Here is an 18782-nt window from a genome sequence, read left to right on the forward strand (position 1 = left end):
CGCTGCATGTGAGGTGCCTACAGGACAGAAGGATAAAGATGTTAGGAAAGTGGTTGTAAAAGTATTGTACCTCGTTTGGGTAGAGATACAGACTTCCGGTGCCACAACATACAGGTTTAGGTGAGCAGGCACAGCTGTAATCACCAGGTGTAGTCAATAAACTCGCATCTTTCAGAGCAACCGCCTCTACGCCTCAGGAGAAGACACCTGGGTCCACAAGTCCCCTCCCATAAAGTGCGCAATCGCGTCAATGTTTCTGACAAAACTCCGCCGACCCAAGTCTGCGCATGAGTTCGGCGCATGCGCACCAAGGCTCCCCGCGGCCGCTCCCTGCTCCTGGCGTCCCGACTCCTAGCCTTTCAGCGGCCCCGCCCAGGCGGTTGCCCGTGACCTGCCTGGGCGCAGGGAACGGAAAGCTGGGAGGGGTGAGACGAGTTCAGTTCGCCATGGGACTGTTTGGAAAGACCCCAGAGAAGCCGCCCAAAGAGCTGGTAAGGGCTACGGCGGCCACACCGGAGTGGGTGGGTTTGTGTGGGGCGCGATAGAGTTGGTAAACGACTGGACAGTCTCCCCCCAGCGGCTGGCCAGGTGCCGCTCGGCCCCCATTTCCGGGGCCTCCCACTCGACTGAGGGGCCGGAGGAAGTCTCTTAGGAGACGGCTGTATCGAAAGAGAACCCTGGTATTCCACGCCACAGGGGAGCCGAGGGCCGGGTTAAGACTTCCTCAGCCTCGGCTCCGGGCGCGGAGGCAGCGGCGCCGGCCTCGCCTCTGGAACCCCTTCCCCGGCGCGCGTTGGTACGTCCCGCCCGGAACCTTTCCCTGGCGCAGGCCCCGCCCCCTCACTCCCGCCCGCGGACAGTTGGCGGACCTCCCCTGGTTCCGAGCGTGGTACCCGGAGGACCCCGTCCCCGCGGCGGGACGGTCCGGGCGCCCGCCGCCCGTTCCCCGCCAACTGCGCCGTATTGAGAGGGAGGCTCTGGATCTCTTTCCCCTGCTCTCTAACGTTCTGTTGACACCAGACGCGCAATGATAGCAGGGAGCCCACTCGGAAGAGTGGTACAGGAGATAACTCTGCATCTGGCTTAGACTTCTGAATCTGCTTGTCAACTGCGATCACGTCGGGATACTGTGGAGCGGTTCAGTGCCCTGCAGAGTCCGTGTGCCTAAATTTGTAATCTGGTTTCGCACACATCAGCTTTGTGATCTAGGCAAAGTTAATTTCTCCGAGCCTTAGTCTTGGGTGTCAAGTAGGAATGATAATAGTGTCACTTAAGAGTCATTGAAGATGAAAGGACGTTAAGTTTTAGCTAGTAGTGCTAGTTAGGGTAAATTTGTGTTTTTGTTTTGGGCCGCCCCAGGCTGCTCGTGGGATCTTAGTTCCCGACCAGGGATCAAACCCTGGCCACGGCAGTGAAAGCCCGGAATCCTAACCACTAGGCTATCAGGGAACTCCCAGGGTAAATTATATATTCTACAACCTTGCTCTCATTGGCAGGCAGATTCTTAACCACTGTGCCACCAGAGAAGTCCAACCTTGCTTTCAAAATGCAGACCAACAACATCAGCATCACCTGGCACCTTGTTAGAAATTTTGAGCCCTACCCGAGACATATTGAATCATAATTTGAACTCTGACAAGATCTCCAGTGATAAATATGCACATTAAAGTTTGAGAAGAATTACAGCCCCCAGTACAGACTTACACATAATGGGAAACAAACCTAAAATCTTTCATTTAATAAATGGTCTCACATGTTCAGCTCTAGTAGGCCTGTTTTAAAAACCAATGTCATGCATCATGAGGTTGTTGGCACATAAAATGTGTGTTGATGTTGATCGTATTTGTTAATGTACTAGAACAGTAGGCACTCAATAATTATTAGTTCCCTCAGGCAACTTATGCAATTTCACTCCCTGGTAAAATAAAAATTGCGGAGCTTAAATGAGGTAAGAATATGTGACATTACTTTTCAAACTGTAGAGCATTATATAGATGCACATTTTGTGGCATGTATGTATTCTGAGATGCTTATTGTAGAAGTGCATTTTTGACATTAGGAAGGATTATTACCTTCAGTGTTTGGTCTTAGGTTTGCCATTCATAAAATGAGAAGATTCTGGGAAAACAGTCTCATTACTATTTGATCTCTAGTATATGTATTACTTGAATAGCACTTAGACTGCTTTTAAATGATAAATGTAATTGCTAAGAGCTCGAAGATTGTATACTCTTCCAATAGGGTAGCCTACCTGTGAAAGTAAATTAAAACCTGAAAATCACAGGGTTGATGCACAAGATTGTTTTTTTAAATATGCCTGCCAGAGGGATATTATGAAGATGAAATAAACAGCCAAAGAACGTATCGTCTAGCAAGTAAGATATGCATTTCAAGAACAAGTCTGGATTGGGTATCACATATATAGTTACAGGAATTCAGAGGTTGGAGTGATCACCCCCAGACTTGTGTGATTAGAAATGATGTGGGGGACTTCCCTGGTGGTGCAGTGGTTAAGAATCCGCCTGCCAATGCAGGGGACACAGGTTCGAGCCCTGGTCCTGGAAGATCCCACATGCTGTGGAGCAACTAAGCCTGTGCACCACAACTACTGAGCCTGTGGTTTAGAACTGCGAGCCACAACTACTGAGCCCACGTGCCACAACTACTGAAGCCCGCGCACCTAGAGCCTATGTTCTGCAACAAGAGAAGCCACTGCAATGAGAAGCCCGCGCACCGCAACGAAGAGCAGCCCCCACTCGCCGCAACTAGAGAAAGCCCACGTGCAGCAACGAAGACCCAACGCAGCCAAGACTAAATAAAATAAATAAATTTTTAAAAAATAAAAAGAATCCGCCTGCCAGTGCAGGGGACACGGGTTCGATCCTGGTCCAGGAAGATCCCCTGTGCCGCAGAGCAACTAAGCCCGTGCACCACAACTGCTGAGCCTGCGCTCTAGAGCCTGCGAGCTACAACTACTGAGCCCACGTGCCACAACTACTGAAGCCCGTGTGCCTAGAGCCCATGTTCTGCAACAAGAGAAGCCACCACAGTGAGAAACCCGTGCACCACAATGAAGAGTAGCCCCTGCTTGATGCAACTAGAGAAAGCCTGTGGGCAGCAACGAAGACCCAACGCAACCAAAAATAAATAAATAAATGAATAATTTTAAAAATATGTTAGAGTGAAGCTGTACATTTAAAAAAAAAAAAAAGAAATGATTTAGCCCTCCACTATCATATTTTCCACACACCTCCTGCCTGTGAATTGGTTCTTGACTCTCCTTTTTTTAAAAAATATTTATTTATTTATTTGGTTGCGCTGGGTCCTGGTTGCAGCACAAGGGATCTTAGTTGGGGCATGCATGTGGGATCTAGTTCCCTGACCAAGGATCAAACCCAGGCCCCCTGCATTGGGAGTGTGGAGTCTTAGCCACTGGACCACCTGGGAAGTCCAGGTTCTTGACTCTTTAGTAGGAATTTTAGTGTTAGATTATTTACTTTAACTGGTACTGGAGATACCCTGCCCAAAATTTTCTTCAAGTTCCTCTTCACAGTACTCCAAGCTATCCTTTGAGTTCTAATTATACCTTGTTCTAATTTGTCAGAAGAGTGTCTCTGTTTGCTTTACATTCAGTTTCTACCAAGCTCTTTATACCTTGTGATTTATGAGGAAATTGTTTTGTCACCTGCCACAATTATTTAGCATTGAATTTGTAATTCCAGAAAGTGCCAATAAAGCAGGAATGAGAAATACTTTTTTCTCCGTAGAGCTGTGGAAGCACAGGTAAAGTATTGAGAACCAGTATATGAATAAGAAGACAAGTAATGTCTGACATTTTAGTTTTAGTTTGGCATTTTTTTGAGAGGGAGAAGGAGAAAAATTAAAAATTCAACTTTATAAAAGAAGCTAAGTAATGGAAACTTAAAAAACAAGCCCAAATCCAAGATAATGTTGGCAGAGAGAGAAGAGTTAGAGGAAAAAGAGAACCGACTAAATGCTGTAGAGTCAGCTGGGCAACTCTTGAATTAGGATCAATTTACAGTATGCCTTCCACTGGGGAGTGGAAGATGAGGTCCCAGCACAGAATAAGCAGGGGCCAGGTGCAGCCATGCCACACCGTCATCATTGTCATTTAGGCCGTGGTGACAAGTCAGGTCAGGCAAGTCAGGTCACATCACATATACATATTTATGTTATGGGTGATGACGCCAGAGCTTTGGTAAAGTATGCAGCACAGAGTAGGTGCTAAATAAGTATTGAGTGATGAATGAGTATCAGAATAAGATTAAGTGAGGTTTCAAGTCAACTAGTATTAAGATGAGCAGTGTTTCAAGGGATATTCCAGGGAAACATTAGCTGTATAAGGGGCTTTACAGACTAAAGTCTTTGCCCCCAGCTATCTCAGATACTTTGATGGAGACATCTTAGTGGTGAAACTTGTTCTGTCTTAAAGTGTCCAACTTAAGACTCGATTGGGCCTGCTGAGGATGAGCCTTGTAATCCATTTAGAAACTGAGACTGTCTTAGGATGGGAATCAAGAGGACATGAGATTATGCTCGAAAGAGATTCTTCTCTTGGACCTGAGGTTCTGCTGGAAAATTGTGCTGTCCTTACTTAGGGACTTTGCTAATTTAGCCTTTGGGTAGAACATGTAGTCACCTTTTATGGCATCAGAATTCTGAAATCATGTAAGTAAGTTATATCCATAGACTGAGTCATGACACATGGTTGTGGGTTGCTATCCGAAGGGGGAAGAAAATGAGAAAGGGAGATGGGGGAAAAGAGAAGGCTTCATTCACTGAGATATTTTAGTGTGTATTGGGTTGACATCAGGTTTGCAAAACTAAGACACTGGAGGACAACTTCAAAGAATACCAAGTTTTGGGGGAGGCTGACATGTGAACAAATGCTTATATTTTAGGGTAAATAAGAGCAATAATATAAGTATGTACAAGATCTGTGATGTCACAGTGTGTGGGGGGAGTAACTTACTGTTCAGAGTAGGGAAGAGGACCTGGTCATGGAGGTTATCTGGGTCTTGGGACCCAGACTGGGAAAGAAGAGGCATTCCAAGCAAAATAAACTGCAGATGCAATGTATAGAAGTGTGGAATGTAGGTTGGAGGAACCAGAAAAAAGTTTAGAATGGTTGAAGGATGAAATAAGGTTATATCTGAGTGGGATGCAGGAGGAGTGATGGCAGTGGTAAGATGTTAAATTGGAGAGGTAGGTAGAGGGCAGATTAATGAAGGCCTATGTATCATGCCTACTAAGGATGGGGAGCATTCAGAATAGTGGTTTGGAGCAAGAATTGGAGGGAAGAGACTTAGGTATGGAGCAATTAAGTGGCCCAGATGAGAGATGATGCTGGTCTTAACTGAGAGCAAAAATGGGGATAGAAAGGATAGGAGGAGTTTTAGAAATATTTAGGATATATAGTCAGAATTTGCTTATCTGCTGGATGTGGGATGAAAGTGCAAAGATGATTCTTAGGTTTCTGTTTAACCTCACCGCCATCAAATCCATCATCCCATTCAGTGTTGGTGTCATGAACTGAAATTGAGAGAATTCAGGAAAAGAGCAGATTTTTGACAGGATGGTGATGGAGAGGAAGGAACCACAGAGCGTGCAGAATTCAGGGGATCAGGGAAGACATTAGAAAAAGTGTTATCCTGGAAGAATACTTTCTTTTTTACTTTATGTCCTCAGCAAAATTGTAAGCTTCTTAAGAGCAAGGATCGCGTTTTTCTTATCTACTTTGCAGCATAGTGTTGAACTCCCTTAATAAGAGTAAGGTGTCTATCAAATATTTGCTTCATGAATAGAAGTAGAGATGGTGAGAGAAAATGCTTACACATTTGAAGATACTCTAATTGACCATCTTCTCTATATCCATCTGACAGTGATCAGAGTAGGCAATTTTTGACCTAAGTTCACTTAGATTTGTTGCTTTTGGCTAATTTCTAGTTTTATGTGTGTTTTAAATCTTGAAGGATACCCAAAGTCCTAGTTTACAGACATCATCTTCAGGGAGAGGAGCTAGGTAGCTGAGGGTCAAAAGTGGGAGGGGAACTTACTTTTAACTATATATCTGTTTTAGTCCATTTGGGCTGTTATAACAAAATGCCACAGACTGGGTAGCTTATACACAGTAGAAATTTATTTCTCACAGTACTGGAGGCTGAGAAGTCCAAGATCAAGGAACCCTCAGATTCAGTGTCTGATGATGACCTGATTCCTAGTTCATAGATGACCATTGTTTGACTGTGCCCTCACATGGGCAGAAAGGGGGATCAAGCTCTAGTGTCTCTATTATAAGGCACTAAACTCATTTCATGAGGGCTTTGCCATCATGACCTAATCACTTCCCAAAGGCCCCACCTCCAGATACCATCACATTGACGACTATTTCAACATCGGAATTGGGAGGATACAGACATTCTGTCTATAGCAGTGTGATTTGTATATCCCACCCTGATACGTGGAATCAACCATTTCTCCAAGGAGTACAAGTTTCTTTTAGTGGGAATGGTATTTAGAAACCAAAATTTAGGTGCTCGTGGTGCTTATTACTACTGGAGTGTTCTTGCTTCTAGGCCTTTTAATTAGAAGAAAGAAATATATTCTTTAAAAAATCATGGGGGCTTCCCTGGTGGCGCGGTGGTTGAGAGTCTGCCTGCCGATGCAGGGGACACGGGTTCGAGCCCTGGTCTGGGAAGATCCCACATGCCACGGAGCAACTAGGCCTGTGAGCCGCAGTTACTGAGCCTGTGCGTCTGGAGCTTGTGCTCCGCAACAAGAGAGGCTGCGATAGTGAGAGGCCCACGCACCGTGATGAAGAGTGGCCCCCACTTGCCGTAACTGGAGAAAGCCCTCGCACAGAAACGGAGACCCAACACAGCCATAAATAAAAATTAAAAAAAAATCATGAAGGTGATTAGAGACTAGGTTTTTTGAGCCAACCCTCCTGCTGAAAATAACTAGAAGAGCTAGATTAAAAGTATAACTATTTGAAATTACTGAAAACTACCAAGGTAGTGAAGAATTGCAAAATCAAGATCTGAGAGAAGTGGGAAGCTCAATTACATGAGCCCAATCATTTGGGACCAGTTTTTCCCCCTAAAGACATCCTCTAATTCCTCATGCAGTGTTGAGAAACTGAGAATTTGAGGAGAGATTTTGACATCCTTTGGTTAGGGGGTTCAAAAATTGGAGTTCAGGGCACACCAAGGATGAGGGACTCAGTTAAGTCCCCAAGACTTTTGGTTAGAACTCTGAAAGGATACACCTTAGTGGTAACAATGAGCTGGAAATAAACCAGCCTTTACAAAGACTGAAGTCCAGTGTCAAATCATCCCTATCCCTGATTGGATTTATTAAGCTTAATTAATAACCAGTTGTCAGTGTTCTTAAGCTAGATGTTTGCCTGAAGCAAATTAGGTCTTCTGTGGAAGAAGATAACATCATGCAGAGACACGTTCATGCTGTAGGTTTTCACATACAAAGTTCAGAATTCAAAAAAAAAGGCATTGATTCATAGGAAATCTTTATGTATCCTGGATACAGGTCTTTATATATTCTGGATACCAAGGCTTTATAAATGCTTTTGTTCCCATTTATGTGGTTACAAATAGCTTCTCCAATTTTCTGAACTTTTTCCTTCCTTTAAATGGTATCTTATGATGAGTAAAAATTCTTAATTTCAGTGTAGATAAGAATATCAGTCTGTTCCTTTATGCTTATTGATTTTTGTGTCTTGTTAAAGAAATCTTTTCCTAAAAAGAAAAAAAAAGGAAGAAATCCTTTCCTAATCTGAAATCATAAAGGTATTCTCCTATACTGTCTTCTTAAAGTAACATAGTTTTGCATTCTGCATTTAAGTCTTCAATCCACTTAATTAATTTCAATGAAGGATGAGAACAGGGATTCAATCGTTTTGTTTTCCATTTGGCTTACCATTTGTTTCCACACTGTTTATAGAAAACACACTCTTACTTTAGTTTCCTGTGCCTAGTTGGCTTGACATGTAGTAGACTCTATGAATGAATTTGAATAAAGTATATATCTTGATAGTGTGAAATTCTCTGTAGCGTTCTTATGGTTTTCACAGCATACTGTCTGATTTACAATTTGATTTTTCTTTATACTGTACTCCTTGCTTATGTTCTGCTTAACTTATCAATTATAAATGCTTTTTGTTTATTACTAAAACCCTATTGGTACTAAATAAAGGTTTGTTAATTTTCCATTTTATCAGTTTTCATTTTCTTGTTTATTGTAGTGATCTTTCCAGTTGTGAGACTTGTTTGAGACAGTTTCTTGAGCTCTTTGTACTGGACTGTATTTTACCCTAACAGAACATTAGATTCACCTGAAGAAATTTTAAGTACTACCTATCATTTGGGCTCTATTACTAGCCCAATTAAATTGGTATTGTTTAAATGTCTCAGGTAACTTCTGTGTGGAGTGAGGTTGAGAACTACTGATCTGGGTCATGGCTGGATAATTTTGGTTATTCCCATTTCTCTTAGGAATTTTTTCTTTCACAAAATCCCTTTCGATTTTGTAAGTTAAAGAAAAAATTTTGACCAGTTTTATGAACCCTTTTCTCTTTGACATTTAAAAACATAGATTTTTGGTAAGTGTTTCTAATAACTGAAATTTTATGCTTCTTCTTCACAACACATATTTTATGCACTTAAATTCAACAGATAATTATTGAGCATTTGCTTTGTGCCAGGGGCACAAGGGGTTAGTGAATAAGAAAAGGTCTTTGACCTGCTGGAGCCATACAGTCTATAATGTATATACACATTAATATCAGTATATTAGTTATATATAATTATGTTAGTTTAATATAATTAATGTAATGTTTACAAAAGAGAGGAGGTATAGGGTTCTGCCTAATTATACTGCAGGTGGGTTTAGCTTATCCCAGGGGTCACGGAAGGCCTCCCAAAGTAACATTTAAGCTGAGACATGAAGACCAAGTTCAGAAAATATGTTCTTTATTTTTCTGATTCTTGCTAACATTTGGGGAAAGCAAGATTTTCTGGTGGTCGTGTGAAGTTGTTCTGTCGGCTAGTTGCCACCTTTTACGTAGTTATTAAATTGCTCCAATTCATGCCTCAGGGTTCTAATCATAGATATAATTCACCAAGTATAAACAGAAAGTAGAATTTAGCATTTTGGACGTTAATAAAATGGAGATTGAGCTTAATCAGCATTATTGGGAAGATTTGAATTTAGGGCATTTAAAAACTAGTTTCTTTCAATTGTGAGAAAAAATATCTATTTGTTATATCATCAGTTGAGCATATTTGTGTGGGTCTAATTATTTCTGGTCTGTTGATCTATGTGTCTATTCTTTGGCCAGCTACTCTCTTGAATACTGTAGCTTTATATTAAATCTTAAAGTTGGGTAATGGGGAATCCTCCAGCATTGTTTTTCTTCACAGTTGTCTTGGCTACTCCAGGGCATTTTTGCCTTGCCATATAAACTTTAAAATCAGTTTGTTGATATCTACAGAATAGGTTCTGGTGATTTTGACTGGGATTGCATTGAATCTACAGATGAAGTTGGGAAGAACTGATATATTAGTGTTTAGTCTTCCAATCCATGAACATGGAATGTCTCTCCATTTATTTATATGTCTGTGATTTCTTTCATTAATGTTTTGTAGTTTTCTACATGTACATCCTATACATATTGTTAGATTTTTACCCAAGTGTTTTATTGTTTTGTTTGGTGCTATGGTAAATGTTTTTAAAATTTCGGATTCCAATTGTTTGTTACTTGTGTATTGGGAAGCAGTTAACTTTTGTGTATTAATCTTCTGTCCTACGACCTTGCTATATTTGCTTGTTAATTCTTGGAGTTCTTGGAGATTTTTTTATATCCATTCCAAAGAATCAACAACAAATATATATAAATATAAAAATATAAATATAAATATATATATATAAAAATATAAATATAAATATATATATATATATATCAGTTTAATTGTTTTGTCCCAAATTTGTGTACCTTTTCTTTTCTTATTGTACTAGCTAGGGCTTCATTACACTGTTGAATAGGAGTAGAGAGAGATGATATCCTTGCCTTGTTCCTTATCTTAGGAGGAAAGCTTCTAATTTCTTGCCATTAATTATGATGTTAGCTATAGTTTGGGGTGAGGGTGGGGTTGCAATTTTTTTTTTAATTAAATTGAGGAATTTTCCTTTTATTCAGGTTTGTGGAAAGTTTTTATTGTGAGTATAGGAGAATGGTTTTCCTGTGTCAATTTATATGATTTTTCTTATTTAGCCTATTGATGTGTGGTGGATTACAGTGACTGATTTTTGAATGTTGAACCAGCCTTGCATACCTGGAATAAATCACACCTGGTTGTGGTTTATAATTCTTTTTATGTAATTTTACATTCAATTTGCTAACGTTTTGTTGAGGATTTTTGCATTCATGAGAAATACTGGTCTGTAGTTTTCCTTTCTTGTAATGTCTTTATCTGGTTTTGTTATTAGGATAATGCTGGCCTCATAGAATGAGTTAAGAAATATTCACTCTTATATTTCCTTGAAGATTTTGTAGAGAATTGTTATCATTTCTTCCTTAAATCTTTGGTAGAATTCACCAGTGAAACCATCTGGGCCTGATACTTCCTTTGTTGGGAAGTTATTAACTACCGATTCAATTGCTTTAATAATAATAGACCTATTCAGATAATCTACTCCTTGTGTGAGTTTTAGTAGACTTTCAAGTAATCGGTCCCTTTCATCTAATTTACCAAGTTTGTGAGCATAGAATTGTTCATAATATTCCTTTATTGTCTTTTTATTCTCCATGGAATCAATAGTGATGACCCCTTTTGCATTTCTGATATTGGTAAACTTGTCTTCTCTCTTTTTTTTGCTGTTAGCCTGGCTAAAGGCTTATCTATTTTATTGATCTGTTTAAAGAGCCAGATTTTGGTTTCATTGATTTTCTATTATTGTACTTTCCTCTTTTCAATTTCATTGATTCTGTAATTTTTATTATTTCTTTCCTTCTGCTTGCTTGATGCTTAAATTTGTCTTCTTTCTTTAGTTTCCTAAGGTGGAATCTTAGATTATTGATGTTTAGCTCTCTCCTAATATATGCATTTAATGCTATAAATTAACTTCCCAGTGCTTTTGCTGCACCCTACAGATTTTCATAAGTTGTATTTATTTCCACTTTAATTTAATTCAAAATGATTTTAGATTTATCTTGAGACTTTTTCTTTGACCCATGTGTTACTTAGATCTGTGTTGTTTAATCTCCAAAATTTGGGGATTTTCTAGCTATTTTTCTGTTACTGATTTCTAGCTTCATTCCATTGTGGTCTCAGAACACACTTTGTATGATTTCTATTTTTTAAAAATTTGTTAGACTGTGTGTGTTATGGCCCAGAAAGTGGTCTGTCTTGAGGAGTGTTTCCATGTGAGCTTGAGAAATCTATGTATTCTGTTGTTGGACAGAGTATTCTGTAAATGTTAATTAGATCAAGTTGACTGATAGTTCTGTTCAGGTCAGCTATATCCTTACTGATTTCCTCTCTGTTCCATTTGTCGATTATCTCAAGGGAGGTTTTGAATTCTCCAGCTATAACATGGATTTGTCCATTTCCCCTTTCAAGTCTATCAATTTTTACCTCATATATTTTGATGCTCTGTTTTTAGGTGAGTGCACACTAAGGATTGTTTTGTTTTCTTATTGAATCCTTACTTAATGCCTCTGTTGCTCTGATAAGTTTTTTTGTTCTGAAGTCTGCTTTGTCTTAATACAGCTACCCTCCCTTTCTTCCTTCCTTTCTTTCTCCCACACTCCCTCTCTTTCTTTTTTCTTTCTTTACTTCTTTCTTTTCATTGATGTGAAATTTACATAACATAAAATGAACCATTTTACCCTGAACAATTCAGTGGCATTTGGTACATTCATAACATTGCAACCATCACCTCTATCTAGTTCCAAAACATTTTCATCACTCTAAAATAAAACCCCGTACCCTCTAAGCAGTTACTGCCCATTCTAATCTCCCTCCAGCATCTGGTGACTACCAATCTGCTTTTCTATTCTAATTTCTTATAAGTGGAATCATACAATATATGGGCCTTTTATGTCTGGCTTCTTTCATTTACTACAGTGTTTTCCAGGTTCATCCATGATGTAGCTAGTACTTCCTTTTTATGGCTGAATGATATTTCATTGCATGCATATCTCACAACTCATGCATTCATCCAGTGATAGACATTTGAGTTGTTTCAACCTTTTGACTGTTGTGAATAGTGCTGTTATGAACATTCTCATATGAATATTTTTTTGAGTACCTATTTTCAATTCTTTTGGGTATATACCTAGGAGTAGAATTTATTTACCTTTTTGAGGAACTCCATAACTGTTTTTCATGGTGGCTTCACCATTTTACCTTCCCACCAGCAATGTACAAGTGTTCCTATTTCTCTCCTTGCTAACACTTATATTTTTGATTTTAGCCAATTCTGTTATTATAGTCAATACGCTCTATGTGAAGTGGTATATTGTGGTTTTTATTTACATTCCCTTAATGACAGATGAAGTTGAATATCTTTTCATGTGCTTTTTGGCCATTTGTATATCTCCTTCAGAGAAATGTCTGTTTATGCCCTTTGCCTGTTTTTTAATTAGGTTGTCTTTTTGTTACTGAGTTGTACGAATTCTTTATATATTATGTTAGAAGACCCTTATCAGGTATATAATTTGCAAATGTTTTCTACCATTCTATAGGTGATCTTATTATTTTTCTGATAATATTCTTTGATGCACACTTTTTAATTTTGATGAAGTTCAATATATGTATTTTCTTTCTTTTTTTTTTGCTCATGCTTTTGGGATGTTTCTAATATAAATCCAAAGTTATGATGATTTATCCCTGTATTTTCTTCTGAGTTTTATAGTTTTAGCTCCTATATCTAGGTCTTTGACTAATGTAGAGTTAATTTCTATATAGTGTGTGAGATAGGAGAGAGCTTGGTTTTGATTAGTGTTTGCATGGTATATTTCCCCTTCCTTTTACTTTTAATGTTAGTCTTTATATTTACTTTTAACCTTAGTCTTGTAAGCAATGTATAGTTGACTCTTTCTTTCTTTCTCTCTCTCTCTCTCTCTCTCTCTCTCTCTCTCTCTCTCTCGCTTTCTTGCTTTCCCCTGTCTGGTTTTCACTGAACCTTTCATATGATTCATTTAATCTCATCTATTAGCGTTTCAATTATGTGTTTTTAAAAAGTTTTTAGTGATTGTCCCAGATTTTGAAATATACATTTGTAATTAAGTTAACTTCAAGTGCCATCATACTGTTTCACATGTAATGCAGATACCTTTTTTTTTTTTTTACTGAAATAGAAAGTCTTTGATTTATTTATTTATTTATGTATGGCTGTGTTGGGTCTTCGTTTCTGCACGAGGGCTTTCTCTAGTTGTGGCAAGTGGGGGCCACTCTTCATTGCGGTGCACGGGCCTCTCACTATCGCAGCCTCTCTTGTTGCGGAGCACAGGCTCCAGATGCACAGGCTCAGTAATTGTGGCTCACGGGCCCAGTTGCTCCGCAGCATGCGGGATCTTCCCAGACCAGGGCTCGAACCCATGTCCCCTGCATTGGCAGGCAGATTCTCAACCACTGCGCCACCAGGGAAGCCCCAGATACCTTTTAACAGTGTATTCTGTCCATTATGACATTGCTCTCATTCATTTCAGTTATCCGTATTCTATTTTCACCCAATATACTATTACCATTATTATTTTAAGAACAGGAAATTCCCTGGCGGTCCAGTGGTTAGGACTCAGTGCTTTCACTGCTGGGGCATGGGTTCAATACCTGGCTGGGGAACTAATAGCCCGCAAGCTACGCCACACAGCCAAAAAAAAAAAAAAAAAAAGTTAAGAATAAGAAAAAAAATTTTGTCTTCATTTATCCTTTCCCTAATATTCTTTCTTTATATATGTCCCAGTTTCTGACCTGTGTAATTTTGCTTCTCCCTGAAGAACTTTTAAAACACATTTCTGGTAATCTAGATTTGCTGTGATGAATTCCCTCAATTTTTGTTTGTCTGATAAAGTCTTTACTTCTCCTCTTTTGAAAGATAATTTTGCTGGATGTAGAATTCTAGGTTGATGATTTTTTCTCCAACACTTTATCTCACTCCACTCTCTTCTTGTTTCCATAGTTTCTAACAAGGAGTCTTTTGTAATTCTTATCTTTGTTCCCCTGTAGGTGAGGTATGTTTTTTCTTTGTCTTTCAAAATTTTCTCTTTGCTCTTGTGTTCCCCATTTTGAAATGAGATAACTAGTTGTCATTTTTTGGACTCTTATCCTACTTTGTCTCCTCTTTGCTTCCTTTATCCATGGTTTGGGGTCTGTCATTAATTTTGGAAAGTTCTCAGCCATTATTATTTCATATTTTTTCTGTACTGTTTTCTCTTTTTTTCTCCTTCTGGTATTCAATTATGTGTATGTTACCTCTTTTGAAATTGTCCACTGTTCTTAGATGTCCTCTTCTGTTTGTTTTCATTCTTTTTCCTATTGCATTTCAGTTTTGCAAGTTTCTATTCACTGGTTCAGATTCACTGATCTATTCCTTGGCTTTGTCTTATGTACTGATGAACTCGTCAAATGCAGTCTTCATTTCTGTTATAATATTAACGTGTCTTATATTTCTAGCATTTCTTTTTGATCCTTAATGGTTCCATCTTTGTGTTTACATTACCTGTCTCTTCTTGGGTAATGTTTACTTTTCCCACAAGAGCCAGAAAATGTCAATATCTATGTCATATTTAAGTCTGGTTCTGATGCTTACTTTGTCTTTTCAGACTATGCTTTTTCTTGTCTTTTAGAATGCTTTGTAGTTTTTTGTTGAAAATTGGACATGATGTGTGGGGTAATAGGAAATGAGGTAAATAGGTCTTCAGTATGAGGTTTTGTGGTGATCAGGCTAGGGGTTTGGCTATGTTAATGTTTGCTGTGGCTATAGGTGCCAGAGGCTTAAAGTTCCTCTACTGTCCTTGTTTTTATTTCTCTTGTTATCTTGGGCATTCACAAAAACTCCTCTTTAGATAGGGCATGCATCTTGCGTCTCTTTTATCTCTAATGCATTGTTACACTGGAGCCCTGTTGGTGTGGTGGTAAGGTGTGGGCGACTGGAAGCATTCTATAATCTTATTAAAACTCAGTGTTTTAGTGGCCTGTGTCCCTGGACGTGGCATTCACAAGTGTTTCTTAGCTTCCTGCCCACTCCCAGTGACATAGGAAGACTAGGAGAAAGCAGATAATGTCAGATAAACGCCCTTCTCCAGGGTGAGATAAGGCTCTAGTAAGGATTGTTTTACTGGAGAATAGGCCTTTGTTACAAAGAACAACACTGTGTGAATATTCAGAATGGTTACTTTTCTTTTCTCCCTGCCAGAGAAACAAGGGTATCTTTCTTGCTTTTTCACCATGAGAAACTTCTACGGTTCTTGGAGGTAAAGCCCATGAAAGTTTTGGGGGCCCTAGGAGTTTCATTCTCATGGTAGTCTACAGTCATCTACCAGCAATTAGTCAAAATTACCATTTAAATGTTCCTTCCAGTGGTCCAGGTAAGCATATCTCAACTGTTACTCTCTGTATTCACCTCTCTCTCCACATTGCAGGATGGCAGTTTGCCCTATAACCTTGGTTTTCTGTTGAATCAAAGAAAAGTTGTTGGTTTTTTTCCTTGTTTTATGAATGGGAGTTACGACTTCCCATCTCTATATATCAGAGCTGAATCTGGAAGTTGTCTTCACTTTGAATGATATTTTCACCAATATAGAATTTTGGATTGAGAGGATTTTTTTAATTCTCTCAGCACTTTAAAGATGTCTCTCCATTATCTCCTGATCATAGTTTCTTTTGAGAAGTTTGATGTACTTCTTATCTTCATTCCTTTGTCATTAATGCATACTTTTTTCCTCTCTAGCTGGGTTTAAGATTTTATCTCTGATTTTCAGCATCTTGAATATAATGTGTTTAGGTGTGTTGTGTGGTGTTACATTGTATTTTTGTTTTGTTTTGTTTTTGATATTTACCTTGTTTGGGATTCTCTGAGCTTCCTGCATCTGTGGGTTGATATTTTTCATTATTTTTGGAAAATTTTCAGCTATAATTTCCTCAAATACTTATGCTCTCTTCTCTCATTTCCTGCTGGGATACCAATTACACATGTATTAGACCATTTGTTATTATCTCATAGCTCTTGGATACTTTGCTTTATTTTACTCTTTATTTTTTAGTTTGGGTAACTTCTATTGACTCTTCTTCAAGTTTGTTGATTCTTTCTTCAGCTGTGTCAAGTTTTGTGAGCCAATGAAGGCGTTCTTTGTGTACGTTTCAGCATTTTTATGCCATTTCCATTTGAAGAACCTGAAAGTTGATGTGAACTCCCATTGTACTTGTGGCTCCTGAGGTTCTTTGCTGTCCACTAACCCACACTTGGACTTTATCAATTTATTTAGAAATTTAACTGAATTTTCTTCAGCTGTTTGTAAGGTGCCTGCCATCCCAGGCTATGCCACAGATGATTCAGTGCTGGTGTTCCCTCTTTTCTTAGAAGTGCCTTTCTTTAGATTTCATGCTGCACTGTTGCCTTGTGACCTTTTCAACAGGTTCAGGAAAAGTTATTTTGTAGTTCATTCAGCTTTGTCTTACCATCTTGAGAGTCTTCTCAGCTTTCTATATCTAGGCAGAGATGGAACTCTCCAAATCTTTTTGAAATTATCCCCCCTTAGATTAAACCTTTCTTTAATGTCTTTGTTTGAATCTTTATTTTCTCACTAAGTGCGTATTATATTCTTCTCTGTGTCATATCGTTTGCACATTTCTCTTTCTTGCTCTCATTTTCCTGAGCTGCTACCCCATATATGATATACAGTGATCCTTCACAATGAAGTGTATTACTTGTAACATTGAAGTCTTTTTACAGAGATGAAAATACATTTTGCACTAAGTCAGAAAACTTGTTATTCTGGTTTGGAAATAAAAGTAGGTAAATTAATTACTATTTTTCTCTATAATGAAGACAGGTTGACTTTAGTCTTCAATTATCATCATTTGTCATACATTTTACTTTTTTAAACTTTTTAATTTTAGAAACTGCTGGTTGTCACTTATGAAAGTGAAACAAAATTTGGGTTCACATTGAACTATTTTAAAGTTTTGGGTAATTGTCTAACAGAGAAGGCTGTGTGGCATCTAAAACAATTTTTTAAAAATAGCCTTAATGAATATTCTAATATTACAAGGTAGAATTTTAAAGTATTTATTCCAAACTGGGATGATTTAAAGCAGCTTCTGAACCTGGATTTTTTTCATAATACTTTTTTATGTTATCTTTTTAAAAAGTATTTCTTGAAATAGGTTATATTTGCACATATTATAAAATTCAAAAGGCAGCAAAGTGTATCCTAAGTTACAGGAAAAAGTAAATCTCCCTTTCACTCCTGTTCACAAATTAATTCAGTTTCTATCTTTGAAGGCAGCCTAATTTCCTGTGGATTTTTCTGTCAATATTCTGTAATATATGAATATATAGAGACATGTTTATATATCTCCCTTTTTTTCACCTCCCTCTCTTCCTCCCCTTTCCTGCTCCTTCCTTCTCTCCTTTAGCCTCTCCCTCTCTTCCCTTTTTCTCTCCCTTTAACATATGTAATATTATACTGTACACATTCTTTATCTTGCTATTTTCATTTATATTTTGAGAATTAATTCCATGGGTAGTCCTCAGTGCATTGCCTTTCTCTCTTTAATTAGAATATACTGTTCACTTATGGAAATTCTCTAATGTGTTTAACTGGTCTTCTGTTGATATACATTTAGGTAATTTCTAGACTTTCGCTACTGCAAACAGTGCAGCAGTGCGTTTTTACAAAAGTCATTTCACTGTTGCCATTTATTGTCTTAAATTGAATGTTCACCCCTTAATGAACATGAGCAGTTATATAATGTAATAATAAATTTTGAAACAACCATTTTTAAATGACTTTGCTTTTAAGTTTCTAGATTCGTTTAAACAATGGACAGCCTTAAATTAAAAGGCAAATTGTTAAGTAACTGTAATGGTAAACAGATGTAATAAAATAGTTTCTTAATCTCTTTGAATTAGAATTTTTCAATACTAGACATGTAAAACAATACGGAAGACACTGGATGCTGAAGTTGGTATAACATCGTAAGAACTAATTTAAAGTTTTATCTTTAATCGGGACAGAGTATTCTCATTTATTTGCTTTATATTAGTAAAAGTTTTGAACCTGAACCTACGTGATAAATGTATATTATCATAATCTTTTTTGTATCTGTGGAGTTCCATGTTACATTTATTTGAAGGATTCTGCTACTAAAAACAAGCTTAAAAACCACGGCAGTTGTTCATTCTGCCTCATTTTCAGGTTTAAATTTGCATTGTGAAATTTATACTAGGCATTGTTCCTGGAATTCCAGTAACTGCTGAAGTTTGAATTGCTTCCAGTAGATTGGCTATCATCAAAGATGACCAATTGAAAGCAGAAATAATGGGAGCTAATCAGTATTTTGATCCATGAAAAAAAAAATTAAACAGATTTAGCTGTATCATATACAGGATTAGGAGTAATTCACTGCCTTATATGATTCTTTATGTGTAATAGATGATAAATATTTTTTCTATAAACCTGAATTGAAATAGTTTTACTTATCAAAGTTGCTAGTTCAAACAAAAATTATTTAATCAGG

The 18782-nt window shown here is 38.0% G+C and overlaps 1 protein-coding gene across 2 annotated transcripts in view; it reads left to right on the forward strand.

The window, feature by feature from the left end:
• Window positions 1-320: 320 nt before the first annotated feature.
• Window positions 321-18782, forward strand: part of LOC309643801 (charged multivesicular body protein 3) — a 78857-nt gene continuing 60395 nt past the window's right edge. The window contains exon 1 of one of the 2 annotated variants that reach the window (XM_082426904.1): window positions 321-491. In XM_082426904.1, the coding sequence (XP_082283030.1) occupies window positions 447-491 (45 nt within the window). In that variant the 5' untranslated portion in view covers window positions 321-446. The remainder of the gene's footprint in view (window positions 492-18782) is intronic. The other variant, XM_082426905.1, reaches the window with a different exon arrangement.

The sequence above is a fragment of the Balaenoptera physalus genome (genome assembly GCF_965194825.1).
Source record: "Balaenoptera physalus genome assembly, chromosome: 15".
Taxonomy (NCBI): domain Eukaryota; kingdom Metazoa; phylum Chordata; class Mammalia; order Artiodactyla; family Balaenopteridae; genus Balaenoptera; species Balaenoptera physalus.